The 19947-nt window shown below is 43.3% G+C and overlaps 1 protein-coding gene across 3 annotated transcripts in view; it reads left to right on the top strand.

The window, feature by feature from the left end:
* The window catches only part of MYBL2 (MYB proto-oncogene like 2), a 779549-nt gene that overhangs the window by 242752 nt on the left and 516850 nt on the right, over positions 1 to 19947 (top strand). For all 3 annotated transcript variants that reach the window (XM_044090138.1, XM_044090137.1, XM_044090139.1), the window contains exon 6: positions 9301 to 9457. In XM_044090138.1, the coding sequence (XP_043946073.1) occupies positions 9301 to 9457 (157 nt within the window). The remainder of the gene's footprint in view (positions 1 to 9300; positions 9458 to 19947) is intronic.

The raw sequence follows: 19947 nt of genomic DNA, 5'->3' as shown, positions 1-19947 counted from the left end.
TGGAGGGATGGCTGAAGCATTAGGGGATTCCATCTGTAGGAGGTCATAGTACCTCTTTTGAATCTTGGAAACCTGGCAGCAGTCCCATATAAAGAAGTGCATCTTCAAAATTGTCTCTCCAAAGGAAGTATCCTCCCAGGGGAATCTGTGCCATTAGATTCCTCCTCTGGGGAGGCATAACCCAGAGGAGAGGCGATTTGAGTAGAATAGGCAAGAGATTCATTCTCTGATGAATCTTCCTCTTCAGAAGAGACCTCCTCTGCAGGCCTCTTCAAAGGGGTAGAAGGAGAAAAGGGCCTGTGCCGAAAAAGAAGGGGCTGATGTCTGGTGGAGGGCCATGAAGGCATTAAAGAGGCCTTCGGTAAAGGCCTGCCAGTCAGGAGTTTGATCCGGAGCCTGGTCCTGAGGAGCCAGGGAAATATGTTTAGTTTTTAGCTTCTTCTTCTTTGGAACCTCAGGAGCCAGGTGATGAAAGGAAGAAGGGCCTGATGGGTGTCATTCCACGTCTGTAAGAACATCCTTATGAACCACAATCTGTGTCATGCCACATGGGCCTTCAAAGATAACCAGCCGTGGCTCGCCCAGTGCTTGAATCAGACACCTGCGAATCCCTTGAGGTACCCATTGAAGGCGGCTCTGCAGATTCCGAAGTGGCCTCTGGGCCTTCATCAGCCTCAGGAGGGATGCCTGGAGTAGAGTGAGCAGGTGTAGGATCAGGCCGAGGCTACTTGGCCTTCTTGAGTTGCGTCTTTTCTGAAGGGCCCAACGTCCATTCAGTGTCTCATTGCTTAAGGCTCTGATTCTCCAAATATAATCTAAGGGACGCTATGTGGCTACAGAGTGTTTTAGGAACAAAGGCCTTGCAGATATTGCAGGATGTGTGATCATGGTCTAGGCCTAAGCAAAATAAGCAAATCTCGTGGAAGTCTTTATGTGGAATCTGCCTTCCACACACACTTGCCCTTCCTAGCTGACATACTCGCAAGAAAAAAAAAAAACCACAGTAGCCAAAGTAAAAGAAACAACCCCTATGGGGTACGTATCTTAAGCTGAAAAGAGAGTTCTCTGGCAAGCGATGACCAGCGCTTGCAGTCGGCAGAAAAGTTCTGAGGTAGTTACGTGCTGATGTCTGCTTTATACCCTACGTCTGTTTATGGCTGAACTACGCTGAGTGATGTGTGCTGTCGAATGAACCTTGCAGTAGCTTTAAGGCTTTAGTATACTGTCTGGATATACGAGTCAGCTGGAGGCGGACTCCCTCATGTTATGAATATTGCAGCATATGAACAGAAGGACATTTATAAAGCAATTAAGACATGAAATATCACTATTGGAAGAATATACAAAAGTGAACAGATCATAAAAAATACTTATAAAGATAGACTTGGTAAAAGCAACACACAGTATCGAAACAGACCAGGATTTATTACACACTACTGGGAATAATAAAATAAAAATATCAGTACAAGCATAAAAACTTAGAAGGCATGCATATATGTGTGTGTGTGTATATATATATATATATATATATATATGAGTATATAAATATATATATATACACACACACACACACACACACACACACACACACACACACACACAATAAACAAATTCATGTAAAGTTTTATAGACAACTGGGAAGCAAAGCAAAAGGAATAGAAATATCACCAAAAAAAGATAGACACATTTTGGAGAAATATTTTTGAAGCCCCTGTTCATCATATAAAGATGCTGAATGGATAGAAAAAATAAAAGAAACATGAGGAGCCCTAATGTAGAGGATGTGAAATAGGGTGAAATAATTGATAGAGACACTGAGATGAAATTAATTAAAATTCCTAAATGGAAAACCTCAGGCCAAGATGCAATGCCTAACTTCTGCCTCAAAATATTAACTTCTTTACACAAAGGTTTAGCCCTGAATAAGAATTAATTATATGCACATTCTGAACCTTGTTAACAGCAAAAAACAATACTGCTCCTTAAGAGTGAACTTGCAAGCCATCCTAAGATTATAGACTGATGACTTGCCTTCAGACAATATACAAGTTATATACTGCAATTGATGCAGGCAAAGTTCATAGTTCTTTAGAAATAAAAATACTTTAGGCAATACAACGAAATATGGAACAAAGGATCATTTGCTACTAAATAAAGCCATAAAAGAGAGTTGTAAAAAAATGGGGAAGAATCTAAGTGTGGCACAGTTACGAGGTTACTAGGCTAATGGCCCTAGGGCCCTTACAAGCCTAGCCAAGTACAACCCCTGTTTCTGAGAATATCAAGGTATTAAGTGGAACCAAGTTAGCTACTGTCCCTGTCCAAGACTTGACAGGTGAAACTCCCTGGGTGAATTTGCAGTTTACCTACCAGCCATCCAAATTATGCAAATCATTCACTCCAGTGGAGCTCAGGAAGTTTGCACTGCAACTTCCAGTGGGTAGAACCTAAGCCTTTTGACCAAATAAAATGATGTCCTCACATTTCAAACAAATGTATATATCTCTGGAACTATAGGGGTTATGAAAGAAGTATCAATGCCAAACTCTTCAGCACAAATTATTTTTTAGAGTGGTAGTATTCTTTAGGTTCTAGGTCTTAAAACGAATTTTATAAGTCACAGTAAACACAGTAACTATTACATTTGTAATATTTTGTAAACAACTTACAATTCTTCAGCAACCACACAAGTTACACACACACTGTCAGCAGGATGCTATTCATCTAGCTGAGAGCTTTCATATGGGGCTAAGGAGTTTTGTCTGTGTTACTTGGTTGTTGAGGTATTTAGAAAAATATATCTATATAAATTAATATAAAAACAACAGTTAATAACCATTCACCTGCACTAGACAGAGGTCAAACATTAATGTAGCTGAGTTTGCCATTGTGTAAGTTTTAAGATGAAATATTTTAAAACCTTGCACCAGGAGGTTTTAAAATATTGGAAGTTGCCAATGTCCTTGTTTATACAGTCCATGATAATGCATTCCATGGACTTGCGGATTAAGCTAGTTAGGCTGATGGGCCTATAACTGCCTGGGTCAGTGGACGCTCCACCTTTGTGTAGAGGAATGACAGTGGCTGTCCTCCAACTGGGATGAAACTGGTGCTCAGGCTTTGGTTGAATAGGGTGATTAATGGAGCTGTGAGCTCATGCCCGAGTTCATGTAGGATACAGCCAGGGATGTTATCTGGTCCCATGGAGACTGTATTTTTTTGCCTTTGAGAGGGCATTAAGGACCTGTACCCAGGTTGTTAGCAACCTGACTTTTGACCACCATGTTGCATCTGTTATATGGAATGCTTTCTACATTGTCCCACTCATAATTAAGGGTATTTCAGCCAGAAACAAGGAGGTCATAACATCCCTGTACTATTTCCTTATCAGACCCATTATCAGGTACAATGCCCCCTTCAGCATGTACCTTGCCAAGCGCATGCAGCAGTTGGAGAGACCACAGAGGTTACTGACCAGGAAAATCCAGTGTCTCAAACACCTATCCTATACAGATAGGCTAAAAGCCCTGTCCCTCTACTCAGTCTCATACAGACTGCTCAGTGGTGACCTGTGTCTGGCATACAAGGCCATTTCAGACCCAGCCTTGATGGAGTTGCTGCATATCTTTAAGACAGACTCCACTTGCGCAACCTGCAAAGACCTTAACCTGGTCTGTGATAACTTGTTGGAGGAATATATTTGTGTCCCAAAGACCCCCCCATCTGTGGAATAGACTCCCTCTCCATGTCAAGCAGAGTAGCTGTCTAGCCTTCTTTAAGAGGAACCTGGACAACTGGATGGGAAACAGAGAATATACCCCTGGGATCCCACCTGTGTCCCTGCTGGACGGGAAACAGAGGCTGACTTTGAGGGGAATATGGGTGAAATTCTTGGCAAGGTTTATAAGGGCCTCTGTGCCAATAGCCTAGTGTCATCCTATGAACCTATAAAACCTATTGATGCAAATATGAACAAGCAATATTTGACACCTAGAGGCGGTAGTAGGAGTTAACTGCAGATGCACCTGGAGGTGTCACTAAGATGTAATGAGTTAAATAGGGTCAGTGAGGGGCTATGCTTCACCTGAATTGGAAGCTTGTTCCGGAGGAGAGGTAACCTCTGTGAGACGTATCTTTCTCTCCAGCAAGTCCCGTTGATGTCACATACTAGGCTGAGTTCCCTAGAGCAGGTGTATCTTATGCCATTTGATTTACGAATGTGCAGCATTTTTATTAGAGCAGGATCTGAGATTGCTTTATATGCAAGGCAGAGATTGCTTCTGAGTAATCTGTAAGACACAGAGTAAAATGAAAGTGATTTCAGTCTGTCAACATATGACGTATGCGGAAGACCCTGAATTTTCTTTGCAAGAAACCATTGAGGTCTCTCCAGTTGCTGCAGGTGTCTGGTAAGGTACATACCAAAGGTAGCATTGTACTCTATTATTGATGAGTGAAGAGTACAGGGGGCTATAACCTCTCTTGTTCTGGATGCAATATCTTTACTTATGAGGTGGGCGATGTAGAAAGCCATTCTTATCATTCTGGAGACCTGGTGGTCAAAGGACATTTTGCTGTCAACCTGTGTACCCAAATCTCTCACCATTGATTGCATACTTAGGGTGTTATTAATGTGATAATCTTGGAGGGATGTCGCCCTTGTTGAAGGGGATGATAATGCATTCCCTTGCGTAGAGTTTTAGCCCATGACTTTTGCACCAGTCATTTGTCTGTGTAAGTTGACATCATTTGGGGACTCTGACTGCACCCAGTTTGCAATTAGCAAACTTTGTCAGCCATCGGCCTTTTGTTTTAGCATGTACATCTGAAAAGTAGATTCCAAACAATAGGGGCCCCAGCACAGATCCCTGTGGAACACCAATGCTTACCGGTCTGCTGGTAGAGGTAGGGCAATCTATTTTTACTGTGTGCGTTTTATTGGAGAGCCAGTTTACAACCCACTTGACAACATATGGGTAGATCTCCAGTTTTTAATTTCTCCAAGTCTTTTGGGTTTCTAATACCATGACTGGAATGGATCCCATTTTTAAGTCAAAGTACAATTAAAGTTCATGAAATTAGTAGTGTTTTAATCTTTGTCAACCAAAAGTGCTCTTCACAGCACCCGCAATGTGCCCAGTAACGACTACTGTAATTCGTATAAGGTTGGATGTATTGATAACATATCTAAATATGACTGTATATTTTTTTTTTATAAGACCTGTTTCTCCTGTTACTATTGGAACTGTATCTTTCTTCCACGGATGCAAGGATTCCATGGGTTTCCTTATTTGGATGATTGGCTGATAACAGCATCTTCCAGGGATCTACTCATTCATGCCGGGGATTCCTTGCTCCAACTTGTGTGAAGACCTAGGGGAAAATGGTAAACTTTCAAATATCTCAACTGCAGCCAACCCAATCTTTGGAATTTATAGGAGCACTTCTCGATACATGATCAATGAAACTTCCACAGTCACAAATATCATACCTCCATCTACAAGCTCAACAAGTCTTGTCCTACAAGATGCCACATGCCAAGACAGTTTTCCATCTCTTGGGTTCCATGGCCATCCCCATGAACTTTCTTGTAAACCGGTTGAGCAGGTCCATTATGCTTCCTCTTGGTCCATCAGTCAGTTAGTAGCAGAGCAGATTTTCATCTGTTGGGGGTTGTTCTTCTTTATAGTCTGTTCGCTTCCCCATATAACACCAAATACAACAAGTTCTTTTCTCTCATTCCCCACAAGGAGGAGTCAACAAGGGACCCTCTGCACTCTTGGCACCCGGGACTACTTTACTCCCTGACTAGATCTCTCCAGCCTAATGAGACATATCTTGCCCACGTGTGTAGACCAAACAATGATCAAATACTGTGAAGCAGTTTTTTGCTCATAAGTACTTAAATGTTAGAATACTCTCACCCAAGACTCCAGACCAATCATAAATCCAAAATGTTTCAAAGCAAACCTTAGGACCCACCTCTTGGATTGCAGACTATGCTTTTGCCACTCTTCTCCTTGCTAAATATTGCTAAAACTCTTTCTATCTGTCTTCTAGCTGTAGTCCCCTTTTGGTCTTCTCTATAATCTAAGCTTCTGGACTTTCATGTGAAGACTCTGTTTCTAATCATTGCTGCATTAAAACTTAAATATACCTTTGTGGAATGTTTGATTTCAAGGCTCTGTCTCTCCTGTTTTTTGTTTTTTTTCTTTCTTTATAGACTAATTTTTTTCTGTCTTGTATGTGATAATTACCGTTTGCTGTTTTGACTTGTCTTGCATTACCCATCCACAGAGACACAAGTGCTTTCTAAGATTCGAAGCAGAGGACTACCACTGTTGGCTAATGCAGCCAGGGTTTTCACAAAGTGACTGGCATCAGTAAATCACATATTGCAGAACCAAGGACATTCGCAGTTATCCTTACTTGGATGATTTCCTCTTCCTCCTGGGATACTGATTGAATGAGCTAGAAAAAGCTCTGTGATTCATAGTGGACTGTTTTTAAAATTTGGAGTTTTCCTTTAAAATTCCAAAGTCATATCTCACCCTTTCAAATATAATGTTCTTTGGGTTATTACTGGACCTCCCCTCACTCTGACAGGGTGGAATCTCTAGTTCAATACTTCCAGCTGATGGCTCTCCCAAGCCAGGGAATTCCTGAGGGTAGTGGGGTTTATGGTCTTCACATTTCTGATGGTCCCCCTAGCCTGAGTACACATGAGAAAACCCCACTGGTCCATAAAAAGTACCTAGAGCCAAATTCCAGATGGTCACAGTTCAGTCTATTCCAGAGGACTAGATCTATATGCTATACTGCATCTCCAAAGAACCAAATGGTGGTCCAAGCAAATCAAGGACTAGTCTTCCAACAAGAGCCTCACAATTGGATACTAAGTTAACCATGAATGGTTTCAGGCCTAGTTGGGGGGGGGGGGGGGTAAATTCAGGAGAACTGAAAGTGTAGGCGTTATGTAATGTAAAGCACACAAATATAAATGGGATAGTGGCTCTGTTTCAGGCACTCAGTCTTTCTGGAAGAAAGGAGTTTTGCAAGTGACAGGCAGTTCTACTGTAATGTGGTATATTGACAAACAGAGAAGGGACCTTTTCTTACCCTTTGTTCTGGGTAGAGACAACTGCTTCGTGGAAGGCTGTTCACCACCAGGTGATCTTAAAGACAATGTGCATCCCATCCCACATGAGCTCTTTTATATCAGCTAATTGGGTCATCTGCAGTCCCCCCAGTGTATCTCCAGATTTGTACATAGGTGGGATGTTCCAGAAGTAGAGTTGTTTGTCTTTTTGAAGCAGTGAACAACTGAGGAAGTCATGCTTCCGAGTACCACACAGAGAAGCTTGGGCAGTGGATATATTCTTCTACCATGAACAGGTCTTTCTGTATGAATTCTTTCTGATCCATCTTCTCCCCATGGTGATCCAAAAAAAACAAGGGAGGCTCTAAATAACTCTTTTGGCTCAGGCGGCATTGGTTCTTACTCTTTATTAAGATGTCCCCACTGACACCTCATGTGCTTCCTCTACAAACTGATGACCTAATTCAGTACAGGGTCCCTGATGCATCCCATCCTAAATGACACTTCAGCAAACTGCAAGGGATGATTTCACTCTATTGTCCTTCAGGCCTCAAGTCTATGAGGATGTGTAGACCATATTTAAAGACTCTATAAAGCTTGCCACAAGGGAATCCTGCTTAGCCAAGTGGAGATTTTTCCGCTGGGGTCACAGGAAGGATCCAGAACCATAGCACAGCACTGGCCTCCATGATTTTTAAACATTTAAAATTACCTGTTAATGCAAGCCTGACATATGTTTCTGTGCAGTGATATCCCTCTGCCTGCATGCCTGTAGAACCCACCACCATTCGTGCAGTTTGATAAACATTTATGGAAAGGAGTCCTTCATCAGAGACCACCAAGAAAAGCCAGTGCTCCTTTATGTGACTTGAACCAAGTCCTGGAAAAGATGACACAACCCCCTTTTTTTAATCTGTTACTTCAGCCTCTTCCATTTTCTGGCATGGAACACAGTTTTAGTTCTGGACATCACCTCAGCTAAGAGGATTTCAAAACTACAGACACTCCTGTGGTAACCCTTTTTAGCCTCCTATAAGAACAGGGTCAAACTTGGAATCAACTCCACATTTATGCCAAAAGTAGTTGAGTGAGTTCTGTCTCGACCAGATGGTCAAGATCTCTGTTTTCTTCCCTAATTCCTTAAATTTGCACAGGCATCTGAGATATTACCTAGATAAAATCAAGGATATAAGATCTTCTGATGAGTTGCATATGTTTGAATCCTTTAAGGAAGGAAAAAGTTTCCAAGAAGACAAATCTCTTAAGTGGCCGACTTGTATTTTGCTCTGTTACCCTCATTATGAAAGGAAGTTTGAAGGGGCTGTGATAGCTCACAGCACTAGGGTACAGCAATCAGTATGGACTTCTGAAGGTGTGACTGCACAGGCTATTCCAGGTGCTGCTACATGCTCATTAGTCCACACCATTTCCGAGCAGTGGTGGAGCTGATATTGCAACTGACAATTTGTGCTGGCCATTACAGCCCATTCCTACCCATCTGTCTACCTCTCAGTCCTCATAAGCATCAGGACTATTGCAACAGTGATTTATTCAAGGAACATGGTGCATCTGCTTAAGATCTTACCATAATAGTAGATGTTCGAGTAGACCACTTTTGCAGTACTAGTTCACCTTTCTCCATCCCCTCTTTTTAGGTATCCTGGGCTTGGGGTGAGGCACCCTCTTTTTATGCAGTTACCCCCGTCCTTCTGCTGTTGCTGAACCTCTGGCCAAATCAGGTCTGGATAGGCTTGTGAAAACCGTATTTCTCCAGGTATTTCATTCAGAGAGTTTAAGACCTTGTTTAAGGTGTAGCACTGTTGATATCCTGCAGTCTAACTGGGCAAGAAAGCTCTAAAATGGCATAGGTGGGCATTATCTTTAGAAAGAAACTGTCCTGACATCCCTAATAGGTCGATGCCCATCCACCTTAGAGGGGGAAGGGCACTAAGTTCTGGACAGCAGGCACAGATTTTGGGCCTTCTGCAATGACTGCTGCTGTAGTGATCTACTTAATGGTAAGCTTAAAATGATTTTACTTTTCCTTCCATTTCAGTATCAAAACCTACATATGTAAGGTTACTACAAAGATAAGTTTAAATTGCAGACAAAAACTAAGCTGATCAAAATATATTTTACAAAATTTAGTACTTAGCATTTTGTTTTTTTATTTTTGATTGAATTCTTTCATTTTTCAACAGGACAGACAATGCTGTAAAAAATCACTGGAACTCCACTATTCGACGAAAGGTAGAGATGGGAGGCTATCCAAGTGACTCAAGAGAAGAAGAGTCTTATTACTTAGTAACACAGTTAGATGACAAGGACATCTGCTACTTTCAAGCACCGGGAAATGAGGTATTAATTTATCTTAGTGTTCCTTGGTAAGATTATTAAGTTGCAGTGTCCCTTAAATATGCATTTTGTTGATGGTGGAGATGTTGCCTTGAAGAAAGGAAAGCTGGCTGCAGCTATTGGAAATCGTAAGATAAAACAGTAGATGTACAGGGATTTTCATAAGATTTCAGCTGTGGAATTGACAGTCTTCCAAGATAACACAAACGTGCATGTTTTCAGCATGCGAAGAGATCATTTCTTACATTATTGCATTTTGATTTCTTCTCCTACCAGTAATTATTAACAATATTCACTAAAAGAATTCTCTTTTTTATACTTTTTTGTGCTGCATGGTTGTTCACTGCAAGTGAGTCTGTCCGCCTGATTTGTTTTTGCGCATGCACGTGAGCTTTACTTGAAGCTACTTATTTTTGTGGTACTTGTTGCTACGGTTGTGAGGGATTGCCAAACATTCAGGATTAGTCTAGTGTACAGCCAAGCTGCAGGATTAGTCTAGTGTACAGCCAAACATTCAGGATTAGTCTAGTGTACAGCCAAACATTCAGGATTAGTCTAGTGTACAGCCAAACATTCAGGATTAGTCTAGTGTACAGCCAAACATTCAGGATTAGTCTAGTGTACAGCCAAACATTCAGGATTAGTCTAGTGTACAGCCAAACATTCAGGATTAGTCTAGTGTACAGCCAAGCTGCTGGATTAGTCTAGTGTACAGCCAAGCTGCAGGATTAGTCTAGTGTACAGCCAAGCTGCAGGATTAGTCTAGTGCACAGCCAAGATGCTGGATTAGTCTAGTGTACAGCCAAGCTGCTGGATTAGTCTAGTGTACAGCCAAGCTGCTGGATTAGTCTAATGTACAGCCAAGCTGCTGGATTAGTCTAGTGTACAGCCAAGCTGCTGGATTAGTCTAGTGTACAGCCAAACATTCAGGATTAGTCTAGTGTACAGCCAAACATTCAGGATTAGTCTAGTGTACAGCCAAACATTCAGGATTAGTCTAGTGTACAGCCAAGCTGCTGGATTAGTCTAGTGTACAGCCAAGCTGCTGGATTAGTCTAGTGTACAGCCAAACATTCAGGATTAGTCTAGTGTACAGCCAAACATTCAGGATTAGTCTAGTGTACAGCCAAGCTGCAGGATTAGTCTAGTGTACAGCCAAGCTGCAGGATTAGTCTAGTGTACAGCCAAGCTGCAGGATTAGTCTAGTGTACAGCCAAGCTGCAGGATTAGTCTAGTGTACAGCCAAGCTGCAGGATTAGTCTAGTGTACAGCCAAACATTCAGGATTAGTCTAGTGTACAGCCAAGCTGCAGGATTAGTCTAGTGTACAGCCAAGCTGCAGGATTAGTCTAGTGTACAGCCAAGCTGCAGGATTAGTCTAGTGTACAGCCAAGCTGCAGGATTAGTCTAGTGTACAGCCAAGCTGCAGGATTAGTCTAGTGTACAGCCAAGCTGCAGGATTAGTCTAGTGTACAGCCAAACATTCAGGATTAGTCTAGTGTACAGCCAAGCTGCAGGATTAGTCTAGTGTACAGCCAAACATTCAGGATTAGTCTAGTGTACAGCCAAGCTGCTGGGCTGCAGAGTCTAAGTGCTGTCATCATTCCTTTTCAAGCATATCTTTAGAATGGAAATAGTTTTCTCTTGCAAGTAGTAATTGTATGTTTCAGTTATTTTCTGGTTTTGCAGAGTTTTAGTAATCTGTATAAGCTAAAAACTTGACAGTAAGACAAGGTGGCACTATTATTATATTATGGTGGTTACCATATCATTAACTTTCACCTTAGTATCACATTTTTATACCGAGCTCATTGCTTCCTTTAGTAAGGTTGGAAGCACTTTTCAGTGCTTTCTATAGTTTCCAAGTACTTATTGAAACTGGTTCTTCCAATACAAGAATTTGTTAATAGAGACTTGTGATTTTGTTTTTTGAAATTATTTTGATGTTGCCTGTTTTGACTCGCCAGTTTTCCTTTTTACTGCATCACGTACATCTGGGTGACATATGCTGAGTTATATACTTTAGCTGATCTCAAAGTGCTAAATTTCTCGTTGTATTCTGACGTTTGTAGTGTGCTGCTTGAAAACGTTTTGAAGGTGCTCCTGTAAGCCCTCCTGGACACAGAAAACATGGTCATCTTTTTACTACCGAGCGAAAGACCCTTTCAGTTGAAGCTGTTATTTGCAAGTCTGGCATTGAAGTCCAATATGATAGTCTGTGATGTATGGAGAGCCATGGGGCTCGTATGTTATCCTCAGTCTAGGTGTTATCCTTAGCCGGACTGCGCATGAGGTGGATCCAGTGGCATCTCAGGTGCCTCTGGCAGTAGCATTGCTATCCTCTTAATCAGATAATTCCTCTTATTCCAATCCTTAAACTGGTGCAACTCAGCCCTGACAGACTTGAGGTGGTGTCCCGTCCCAAGGGAAACGGATGTTTACCATGGATGCAGTGGACTTTGTTTTAGAGACTCATCTGGCACAGGTAAAGATGCATAGACTTAGGAAACAGACTGTTCAACAATGTAAAACTTGGAAGAAAATATGACTATTTCTTTAGGTGCTTGCTTCTGTTATGTTTCAACAACTTCAGTAAGTATACATGGCTAACGTTTAGATAATTAAACAAAGTTTTTCAGCTGAGATGCTGTTTTATCATCCAAGTTCTCTGCTCTTTAATGCATTATTTCATAATCCCTCCTAATTTTATTGCAGCAAGGGTTTGCTAACACTTGTATAACAAAACAGGAAAAAAAAATGCCAACAAGTTTCTTACCAGTCCCAAAGTTGCCTTTTCTGTAGTTTGTATCAGTCTGTAATCATTTCCCAATAGGGTGTCTAAGGCAGCCATTTAAGTAGACAGTTTTGCCTTGAATTTGTCTTTGTTGTTTGACTTGCTCTTATTTGTAATTCACCCTTGATCGCTGACATGTTCAACTGTTGACATCATCACAAATTTCCATGTTTGAGTTTTGGTTTTCTTAGCTGCTAGCATCATTTAAAAAAAAGCATTGCCCTTTCCAAGCAGTTACCCTGAGTATCTTCATTTCAGTCTTCTAATGTAAGATGTTTATCATTACATCACTGCTGTAATAGCATAAAGATATACAGGACATATCCTGACAAAGGATATTGGACAACATCACTGTTGTAATAACATAAAGATACAATGGACATATCCTGAGAAAGGATATTGGACATCAGTTGTTTTTGTGTCTTTTGGCTTTTCCCGGTTAGGGGTCGCCACAGCGGAACTCCGGTCCGCTAATGATTGGCAGTTGATTTTTATTTGCTGAGTTGCCAGCCCTAATGCAGAACCTTCAACGAAGGTACGCCCATTCACGCATGTCTCCACGCAGAAGACGCTCTAGCTGAGAGTCGAACCGGTCAGCGTCTTACTGTGAGGCGACAACGCTACCGCAGCACCACCACCGCGATATTGGACATCAGTTGCCCAAAGCTTTAGTACACATTAACTGATACTGGACATCAGTTAATGTGTACTAAAGCTTTGGGCACCCTCCCTTTACACTGCATATCTGATGATAAACCATAAGGGCATGCTTGTATACATGGGGTGTACGGGCACCAAAATTTCAGAACTTTCTTGCCATTGAAGCATGTAGCTAGGCATTTAAACTTTTCAGCGTCTACCGTGTTGGTGACTGGCTTGCAACTAAAAATGTTTGTCATATTGATCACTGCTGCAGTAGGCTTAGCTATTTGGTTTACATCTTACTAAGGACATAACAGCCGGCGAGCTTCGAAAGCTTCAGGGTACCTCTGACATACCTAAACTGTCAAGTATCTTGAGATGATCTCACTAAATGGCTAGTTTGGACGTGAAGCGTTTCAGAGATTTACTGCCACCGAAGATTATGCTCCTCTGATGGTTTTGAGGATGGGCGGTTGGCTTGTGCTTGCCTTTGCTAGGCAAGTAAGTCCCCTTTGGGGGGGGGGGACTTCCATTTTCTTACTTTTGTTGATGTTTTATTCCTTTCTTCTTCAGGAAAATTATTTCAAGTCTAGGAGTGTTGTGTTTTAGTAGACTGTCTTGAGACTCTAATGAACTTTTTAAACGGAGCTCTCCTTTTTTCTTGGTGTAAAGTAACTGAAGACATTTTTCTGTGGAAAAATTGTGTTAATTTTATTTTTGTGGGGCTGGTGTAAGTGCTTTTTATAGGTTTATAGGTTGATACTAGGCTGTTGGCCGTAGGGCCTATACAAGCCTAGCCAAAACAATTACCTGGATATTTCTTCCCACAGTATTACTTCCTTGGATCCCTGTCTAGCAGGGCAACTGACGTGATCCCCGGGGTGAATTTCCTATCTCCCATCCAATCGTCAAGGATCCTTTTGAAGAGGACCAAGGAGGAGCTCTGCTTGACATGTATGGGCAGTCTTTTCCGGATTATGGGGAGTCTCTGGGTCAGGAACCTATCCCTCCAGCATGTTTTGTTCATTGTGATGACAAGGTTTAGATCCCTGGAGCATGTGGCTCTGAGGGATTGTGATTTCTTTAAATGGAGCATGTCCAACAGCTCAGGGTTTGACATGGCCTTGTATGTTTAGCAGAGATTGCCTCTGAGTAGACGATATGCCACACAGTATAGCTGGAGTATTTTTTAGACTGTCTGCATAAGGCATCTGCTTTAGGCCTGTGATTCTTTTAGTGAGGTATTTCTGCGGCCTTTCCAGCTGTTGCAGATGTCTTCTGAGGTACATACCAAATGGGGCGTTGTACTTTATAATGGGTCTATTGAGGGATGAGTACAGTGGGATAATGACCTCCTTTTTTCTGGATGAAAAGACCTTAGTGATGAGGTGTGCCACATAGACACATACTGTGTTTTTCCTTCAGAAAAGTTACTTTTGTGGACTGGTAGTGTTTATAAATTGCAGTTTGTCTCCCTGGGAAAGGGGCACCATTTTCGGCTTTAGAATGGAACAGAGTACTGATCCCATATTCAGTCTGCATTACAGCCACAAAAAGAAAAAAAAATTAAGCAAGCAGTCTTTGCCACTACAGCAGGCTAGCAGTTTAACTCTGCCACAAATGGGTGACTCTGCTGTGGCCATTTATTGTAACGCAGACTATTCTTTTACTTCACATCCCTGTGGTTTAACATCTACAGCCACTATGGACTGCGGTTAGACATGCTATCTACGGCTATTGAGGTACCTTCAGTGGGCAAAGGAGAGCCACTCTGGTAAGTCCTGGGAGAGGGAACAGGGAAGATTTCCCTGTTGTGTCAGAATGCTGTGCAACATCCTTTAGGAAGCTACTGTTGCCATTACTAACATGGTTGGCCCCATTTTTCCTGTCAAAAAGAAACAAAAAACCAAACATGAAACTCCTTCTTGATTTCTTTGGATAGGAGTAGTTTACTGAGTCTGCTTATGGTTTAATTGAGGCTATTTGGATGGCGCAGTGGTGCAGCGGTAGCTTTGTCGCCTCACAGCAAGAGGTTCTCCAGTTTAATTTTCGACTGGAGTGCCATCTGTGCGGAGTCTGCATGTCCTCCCTGTGTTTGTATGGGGTTTCTCCAGGTACTCCAGTTGTTTCCTCCCATGTTACAAAGACATGGATCTGGAGCATTTGTTCCCAGGCCATGGCTGAAAATTGGCTTCATTGCAAGTCGGACTTTCCCGGTAAACAAATGTTAAAATAAAAAAAATGATCCTTGTTATAAAGTAGTTTCTGGTAAAAGAAAGAAGGTTTCCTCTTGTCCTGAGGAGATTGAAAAGTCTGAATCTAAACTGGAAGATGCAGGGATGGATACAAGTTTTTTTTCCGCAGATTTCTGATTCAGACTGAGAAGAGAGCTCAGTTTCTGATTCTCCCTGTGGTGGTCTCTTTCTCTGAAATTATAGCTACAGTGTGCCAGTGTTTTCAGTGGGAGAAATTTTGGTTTCACAGTCCCTCAGAAAATACTATGAGTTGATAACAGAAGGATTTTCCAAAACTTGCACCCATTCCTCCTGTTCTGTATGCTTTAGACTGTGTCTGTGTGTGTGTCTGTCTGTGTGGGTGTATCTATCTGTGTGTATCCCAAGGAGTGAAAAAAAACATTTCCTCCTTCCCAGGTGGGGAAAGAGTTTTGGGTCTATATTACAAGATCAAAGCTTTTCTTAATTGAATAAGTAAAGCTCAATCTTTTAATATCGAAACCATAAAATGTTGAATGGCAGATTTAACCCAGGGAAACACTTTCCTTGGCCGTTGTGTGGAGTATGCCCATTTTCCAATTTGTAGCGAATTTGGAGTTGGTATATTTAAGTAGGGGGGGTGTGGGGGGCACAGCCTCCCACTTGATTTCGGATGTGTGTGTGTATGTATATGTATATATATATATATATATATATATATATATATACATTTTTTTTTTGATTCGGCCAAGGGAAGTGTTTCCTTTAGTTGAATCGGCCGTTCGATATTTTTAGCTGTTGATATTACAAGGTCGAACTTTAGTTATTTGATTAACTAAAGCTTCGATGTTGTAATATAGATGCAGAATTTTTATATGGGGATGTTCCTAGTGGCAAAAAAAGTTAGATGTTAAGTTGTCTATCTTGCCTTCGTTTCTTGCTTGTTGGGATTGGAGCCAATCCTATGCTCCGACTCTGCCATCTTCTATAGGTCGAGAGCTGTTTACTGGCTCGAGGCTACCCCTTATCCCATGATGCCTAGCGCTAGCTACCCAGATCTCGTTTGCCGCTTCAGCTGCGAGGTTCGTTGTTACTGGCTCAGGCTCGTATAAGTTTTATTGTACTACTTTTTCTGTCAGATTAGGGTTCCTTTTTGATAGTTTGTTTTTCAACATAGTCGCTAACTAGTTTGTTGTTGTTTAGTGTAATTGTAGTTTTCCCTTGGAACTCGTTTAAGTTAGAGTCCCCCCCCCCTATCCCTCTTGTAGGTAGCGTTTTAGTTAAGCCTTTTCTTCTTTTTATTTCCTAGGTAGCCGTTTAAGTTAGAGGCTTCCTAGTTTAAAAAATATATATATATATATCTTTATCTGTAGTATATTGTGTGTTTTTGGTTAGTGTCTGTTAGTTTTTTGCTGTTCGACCCTTTGGCCAAAAACAATTCAGTGTAGGAGTAGTATTCCTCTAGTTGGATATGTCTAAAGAATCCAAGGTGTCTGGATTCAAGAAGTGTGACTCATGCTGTCAGAAAGTGTCTCTTGACAGATGGGCACACTTCTTGCGTCTATTGCTTAGGCGCAGTGCACCTGCAGGACTTTTGTTCTGTATGCCATGCATTCAGCCCAAGGGTTCTGCAGGAGCACAAAAATAAGCTTATTTTGAGGGGTCTTCTTAAGCCCCAGGATTCACCGGCCAAGACTCAGCCATTGAAATCTCCTAAACCAACCAAATCGTCGGCTCCCAGCTTGGAGCCGTCATTGGCCCAAGCCTTACCTACTATTTTGGTTTTGGCTGGAACCGAAGAGACTGCCTCCCCATTGGCTCCACCAGTACCTTCAGAGCTGTCGTGGACCCACAAGAGGCCGAGGTCCCCTTCTCTAGAGTCTATACATTCGGCTCCTTGGTCTCCCCTGTTGCAGAGTGACCGCAGATACAGAGCCTCCCAGTCTTCACGGTCCTCTAGGCTCTCGGATCACAACGTGGAGAGAGTGGTCAGTAGGTTGTTAAAGTCGCAGGCACTAGCCAAAATGTTGTCCAGCCCTCCTCAACAGGTGCCTGCTTTGTCTGCTTCCATCGATGTTCCTCCTCCGACTCCATTGAGCTCTGGGCCGGAGTTTGTTGGGGTTCGAATTGTGGAACCGTCGGCGCCAATAAAGTTTTCCCCTTTGGTTCCGTCGTCGGCTCCGATCCCCTCGATGGTGCCTTCTGTCAAGGGATCTGGGTGCCGAGACTCTCTCGTCAGCTCCGAGGGGGCGAGTGGTATCGGACCATTGCCCGACCCCGTTCTCCCTCTCGGAGCATCGGCGCAGCTGAGCTCCGCTCCTACATCGGCCTCGGAGCCGTCTCCCTCGGTGCGGAGGAGGATTCCGATTGCCTCTGAACCGGAGCCTTCTCTGCATCATGGCAGGGACGCCTTTGATGTCATGAGGAGTGTACTGGCTTCTGAGTCAGCTCCACGTTCGACCCGACTGGCTCTGTCCCCTGTAGTGCCTGCGTCAACCTCTGCCCCTCCTCCAGACCCCAAGCGTGGGGAACCGGCGCTCCAGAGCACCCCATTGGGTGTTTCCTCTTCTTCCGAGGCCTCCTCTGATCATTCAGAGGAGCCCCCTTGGAAGAAGAAGTGCAAGAGGAAGCACATTGACTCCCCTGAGTCTGTCACGTCAGGTACGGATTTGGATGAATCGGAAGGGTCCCCGAGATCCCCCTCTGAAGATGTTTCCTTTTCGGACATCCTAGAAATGCTTAAGCAGAGGGGGAACTGGACTGCCCTAGCCCCTACCGAGGACGAATCTGTATTCCTGGATGCGTTCGGTTCCCGACCTTCCACCTCCTGGGTGTCTTCGCCTTTCGATCCACTAATGTCAGTGGTGGCTCGAAGGGCTTGGTCAACCCCAGATACAGTGGAACCAACCCCAAAGAGACCCGCCAAGTTTATCACTGCACCCCCTGATAAACAGTTCCTTACTAAGGATGTTCCCGTAGATGCCATGGTGGTAGCAGCAGCCACTAAAAAGGAGTTAGCGGAAACTTCTTCCTCTGTCCATCCTCCTAACAAGGAGTCTAGGACCATGGATAGATAAGCGTATGTTTGCTTCAGCGACCTTTTCCATGAGGTCGCTGAATTACTTATGCCATTTTACCAGGCTTCAGAGGGATCTCCTGAAAGAGCTTGGAGATGCCCTCCAGGATCCATCAGCTGAAGGGGCTCAAGCTAAAGTGGCATCTCAGCTGGTGACCCTTAATTCGGTAGTTAACTCCTCCATGAGGCTCATTTCCTATGCAGCCGATGGTGTGAGTAGAGCCGCAGGTACAGGCATGGCCCTCAGGAGACACGCATGGATGTGGCTGTGTAATTTTGCAGAACCTTTTAGAGCGTCGTTCACCAACACTCCCATTGACGGTTCATTTCTTTTTGGACCACAGGTGAAAGACACTCTCACTAGGTGTGAACAGGAAGGCAAGACTCTGTCTGCCGTGGGAGTCTGTTTTTTTCCACTCCTTCCAGACCATATCCCAAAGGTCAGAAGAGTGGTAAAATGTGGTTTCGGAAATCCCAGGGAGCCTCGCCTGACACATGTAGTGATTTCTCCAGGGGCAGAGGAAGAAACAATAACAACAGACACCGCCCTCTGGGCAGAGGGGGTCTGCAGAACCAGGGCAACAGAGAATCCTTCTCTGACAAGCCCTTCCAGCATCCCTGAATGGTTGCCTGGCTGCCCGCCTTTGGAGGCAGTCGGGGGAAGACTTTCACTGTACCCAAAAGCCTGGCAAAACCTAATGAGAGACAAACGGGTACACTCAATCATATCCGGAGGCTATATAATTCCCTTCTTTCAACCTCCCTTACTGTCAAGCAAATCCCTTCCAGATGTTCCACCCAATCTGAGGGCCCAAGCAGTCATAGAAGTTTCAAGACTACTAGAAAAAAGAGTCATCCAGGAAGTCCCAGCAGACCAACTCGGATCCGGAACTTACTCAAGGTTCTTTTTGGTACCAAAAAAGACAGGGGACTGGAGACCAATATTGGATCTCGGCAGACTAAACAAGTCTGTTCAAAGAACAAGGTTTCGGATGGTCATGCTGCAGTCCATTCTACCCTTTTTGGGTCAGGACAATTGGATGTGCTCAACAGATCTTCAGGATGCGTACTATCACATCAAAATGGACAGGCGCTCCAGGAGATTCCTTCGCTTCCGGCTGGGAGCCAGTCATTACCAGTTCAGAGCTCTGCCCTTTGGTCTCATCACAGCCCCCAGGGTATTCACCAAATGCATGGCAGTAGTCACGGCTCACCTTGGGCGTCAAGGATTCCAGGTGTTTTCCTTATCTAGATGATTGGCTCCTTACTGCTACTACCAGGCATCAACTCCTTCAAGCCAGGGACTATACAATCACAATTTGTGCCCAGCTAGGCATTACTATAAATTTCAAAAAATCTGCCTTGTTGCCCTGTCAATCTATTACCTATATAGGAGCAGATTTAGATATAAGAAGTATGTTCGCAAGGCTACCGTCAGACAGGGTGGCCACGATTCGGCAGCAAGTTCATATCCTCATGCAATGCAAAAGGGTACAAGTCAGGTTGGTCCTTCAAATTCTGGGTTCTATGGCAGTGGCAATTCTTCTGATACCTCTGGCCCGTTTTCACATGAGAATCCTTCAGTGGCTTCTCTTCACACAGTGGTCCTTTCAACAGCTCCCCATATCTCACATGATCATGATTACAGAAACATGCAAAAGGCACCTTTCTGGTGGATGGTCTCCCCACTAGTGTCTCAGGGCAGACCATTCATCCAGCCTCTGGTTGCCACAGTGACCACGGATGCCTCACTGATAGGGTGGGGGGGG

This window comes from Protopterus annectens, chromosome 12.part0 (genome assembly GCF_019279795.1).
Source record: "Protopterus annectens isolate FY-2018-M chromosome 12.part0, PAN1.0, whole genome shotgun sequence".
Lineage (NCBI taxonomy): Eukaryota > Metazoa > Chordata > Ceratodontiformes > Protopteridae > Protopterus > Protopterus annectens.
The sequence above is the reverse complement of the archived record's forward strand: the minus strand, read 5'-3'. Positions and strand labels throughout refer to the sequence as shown.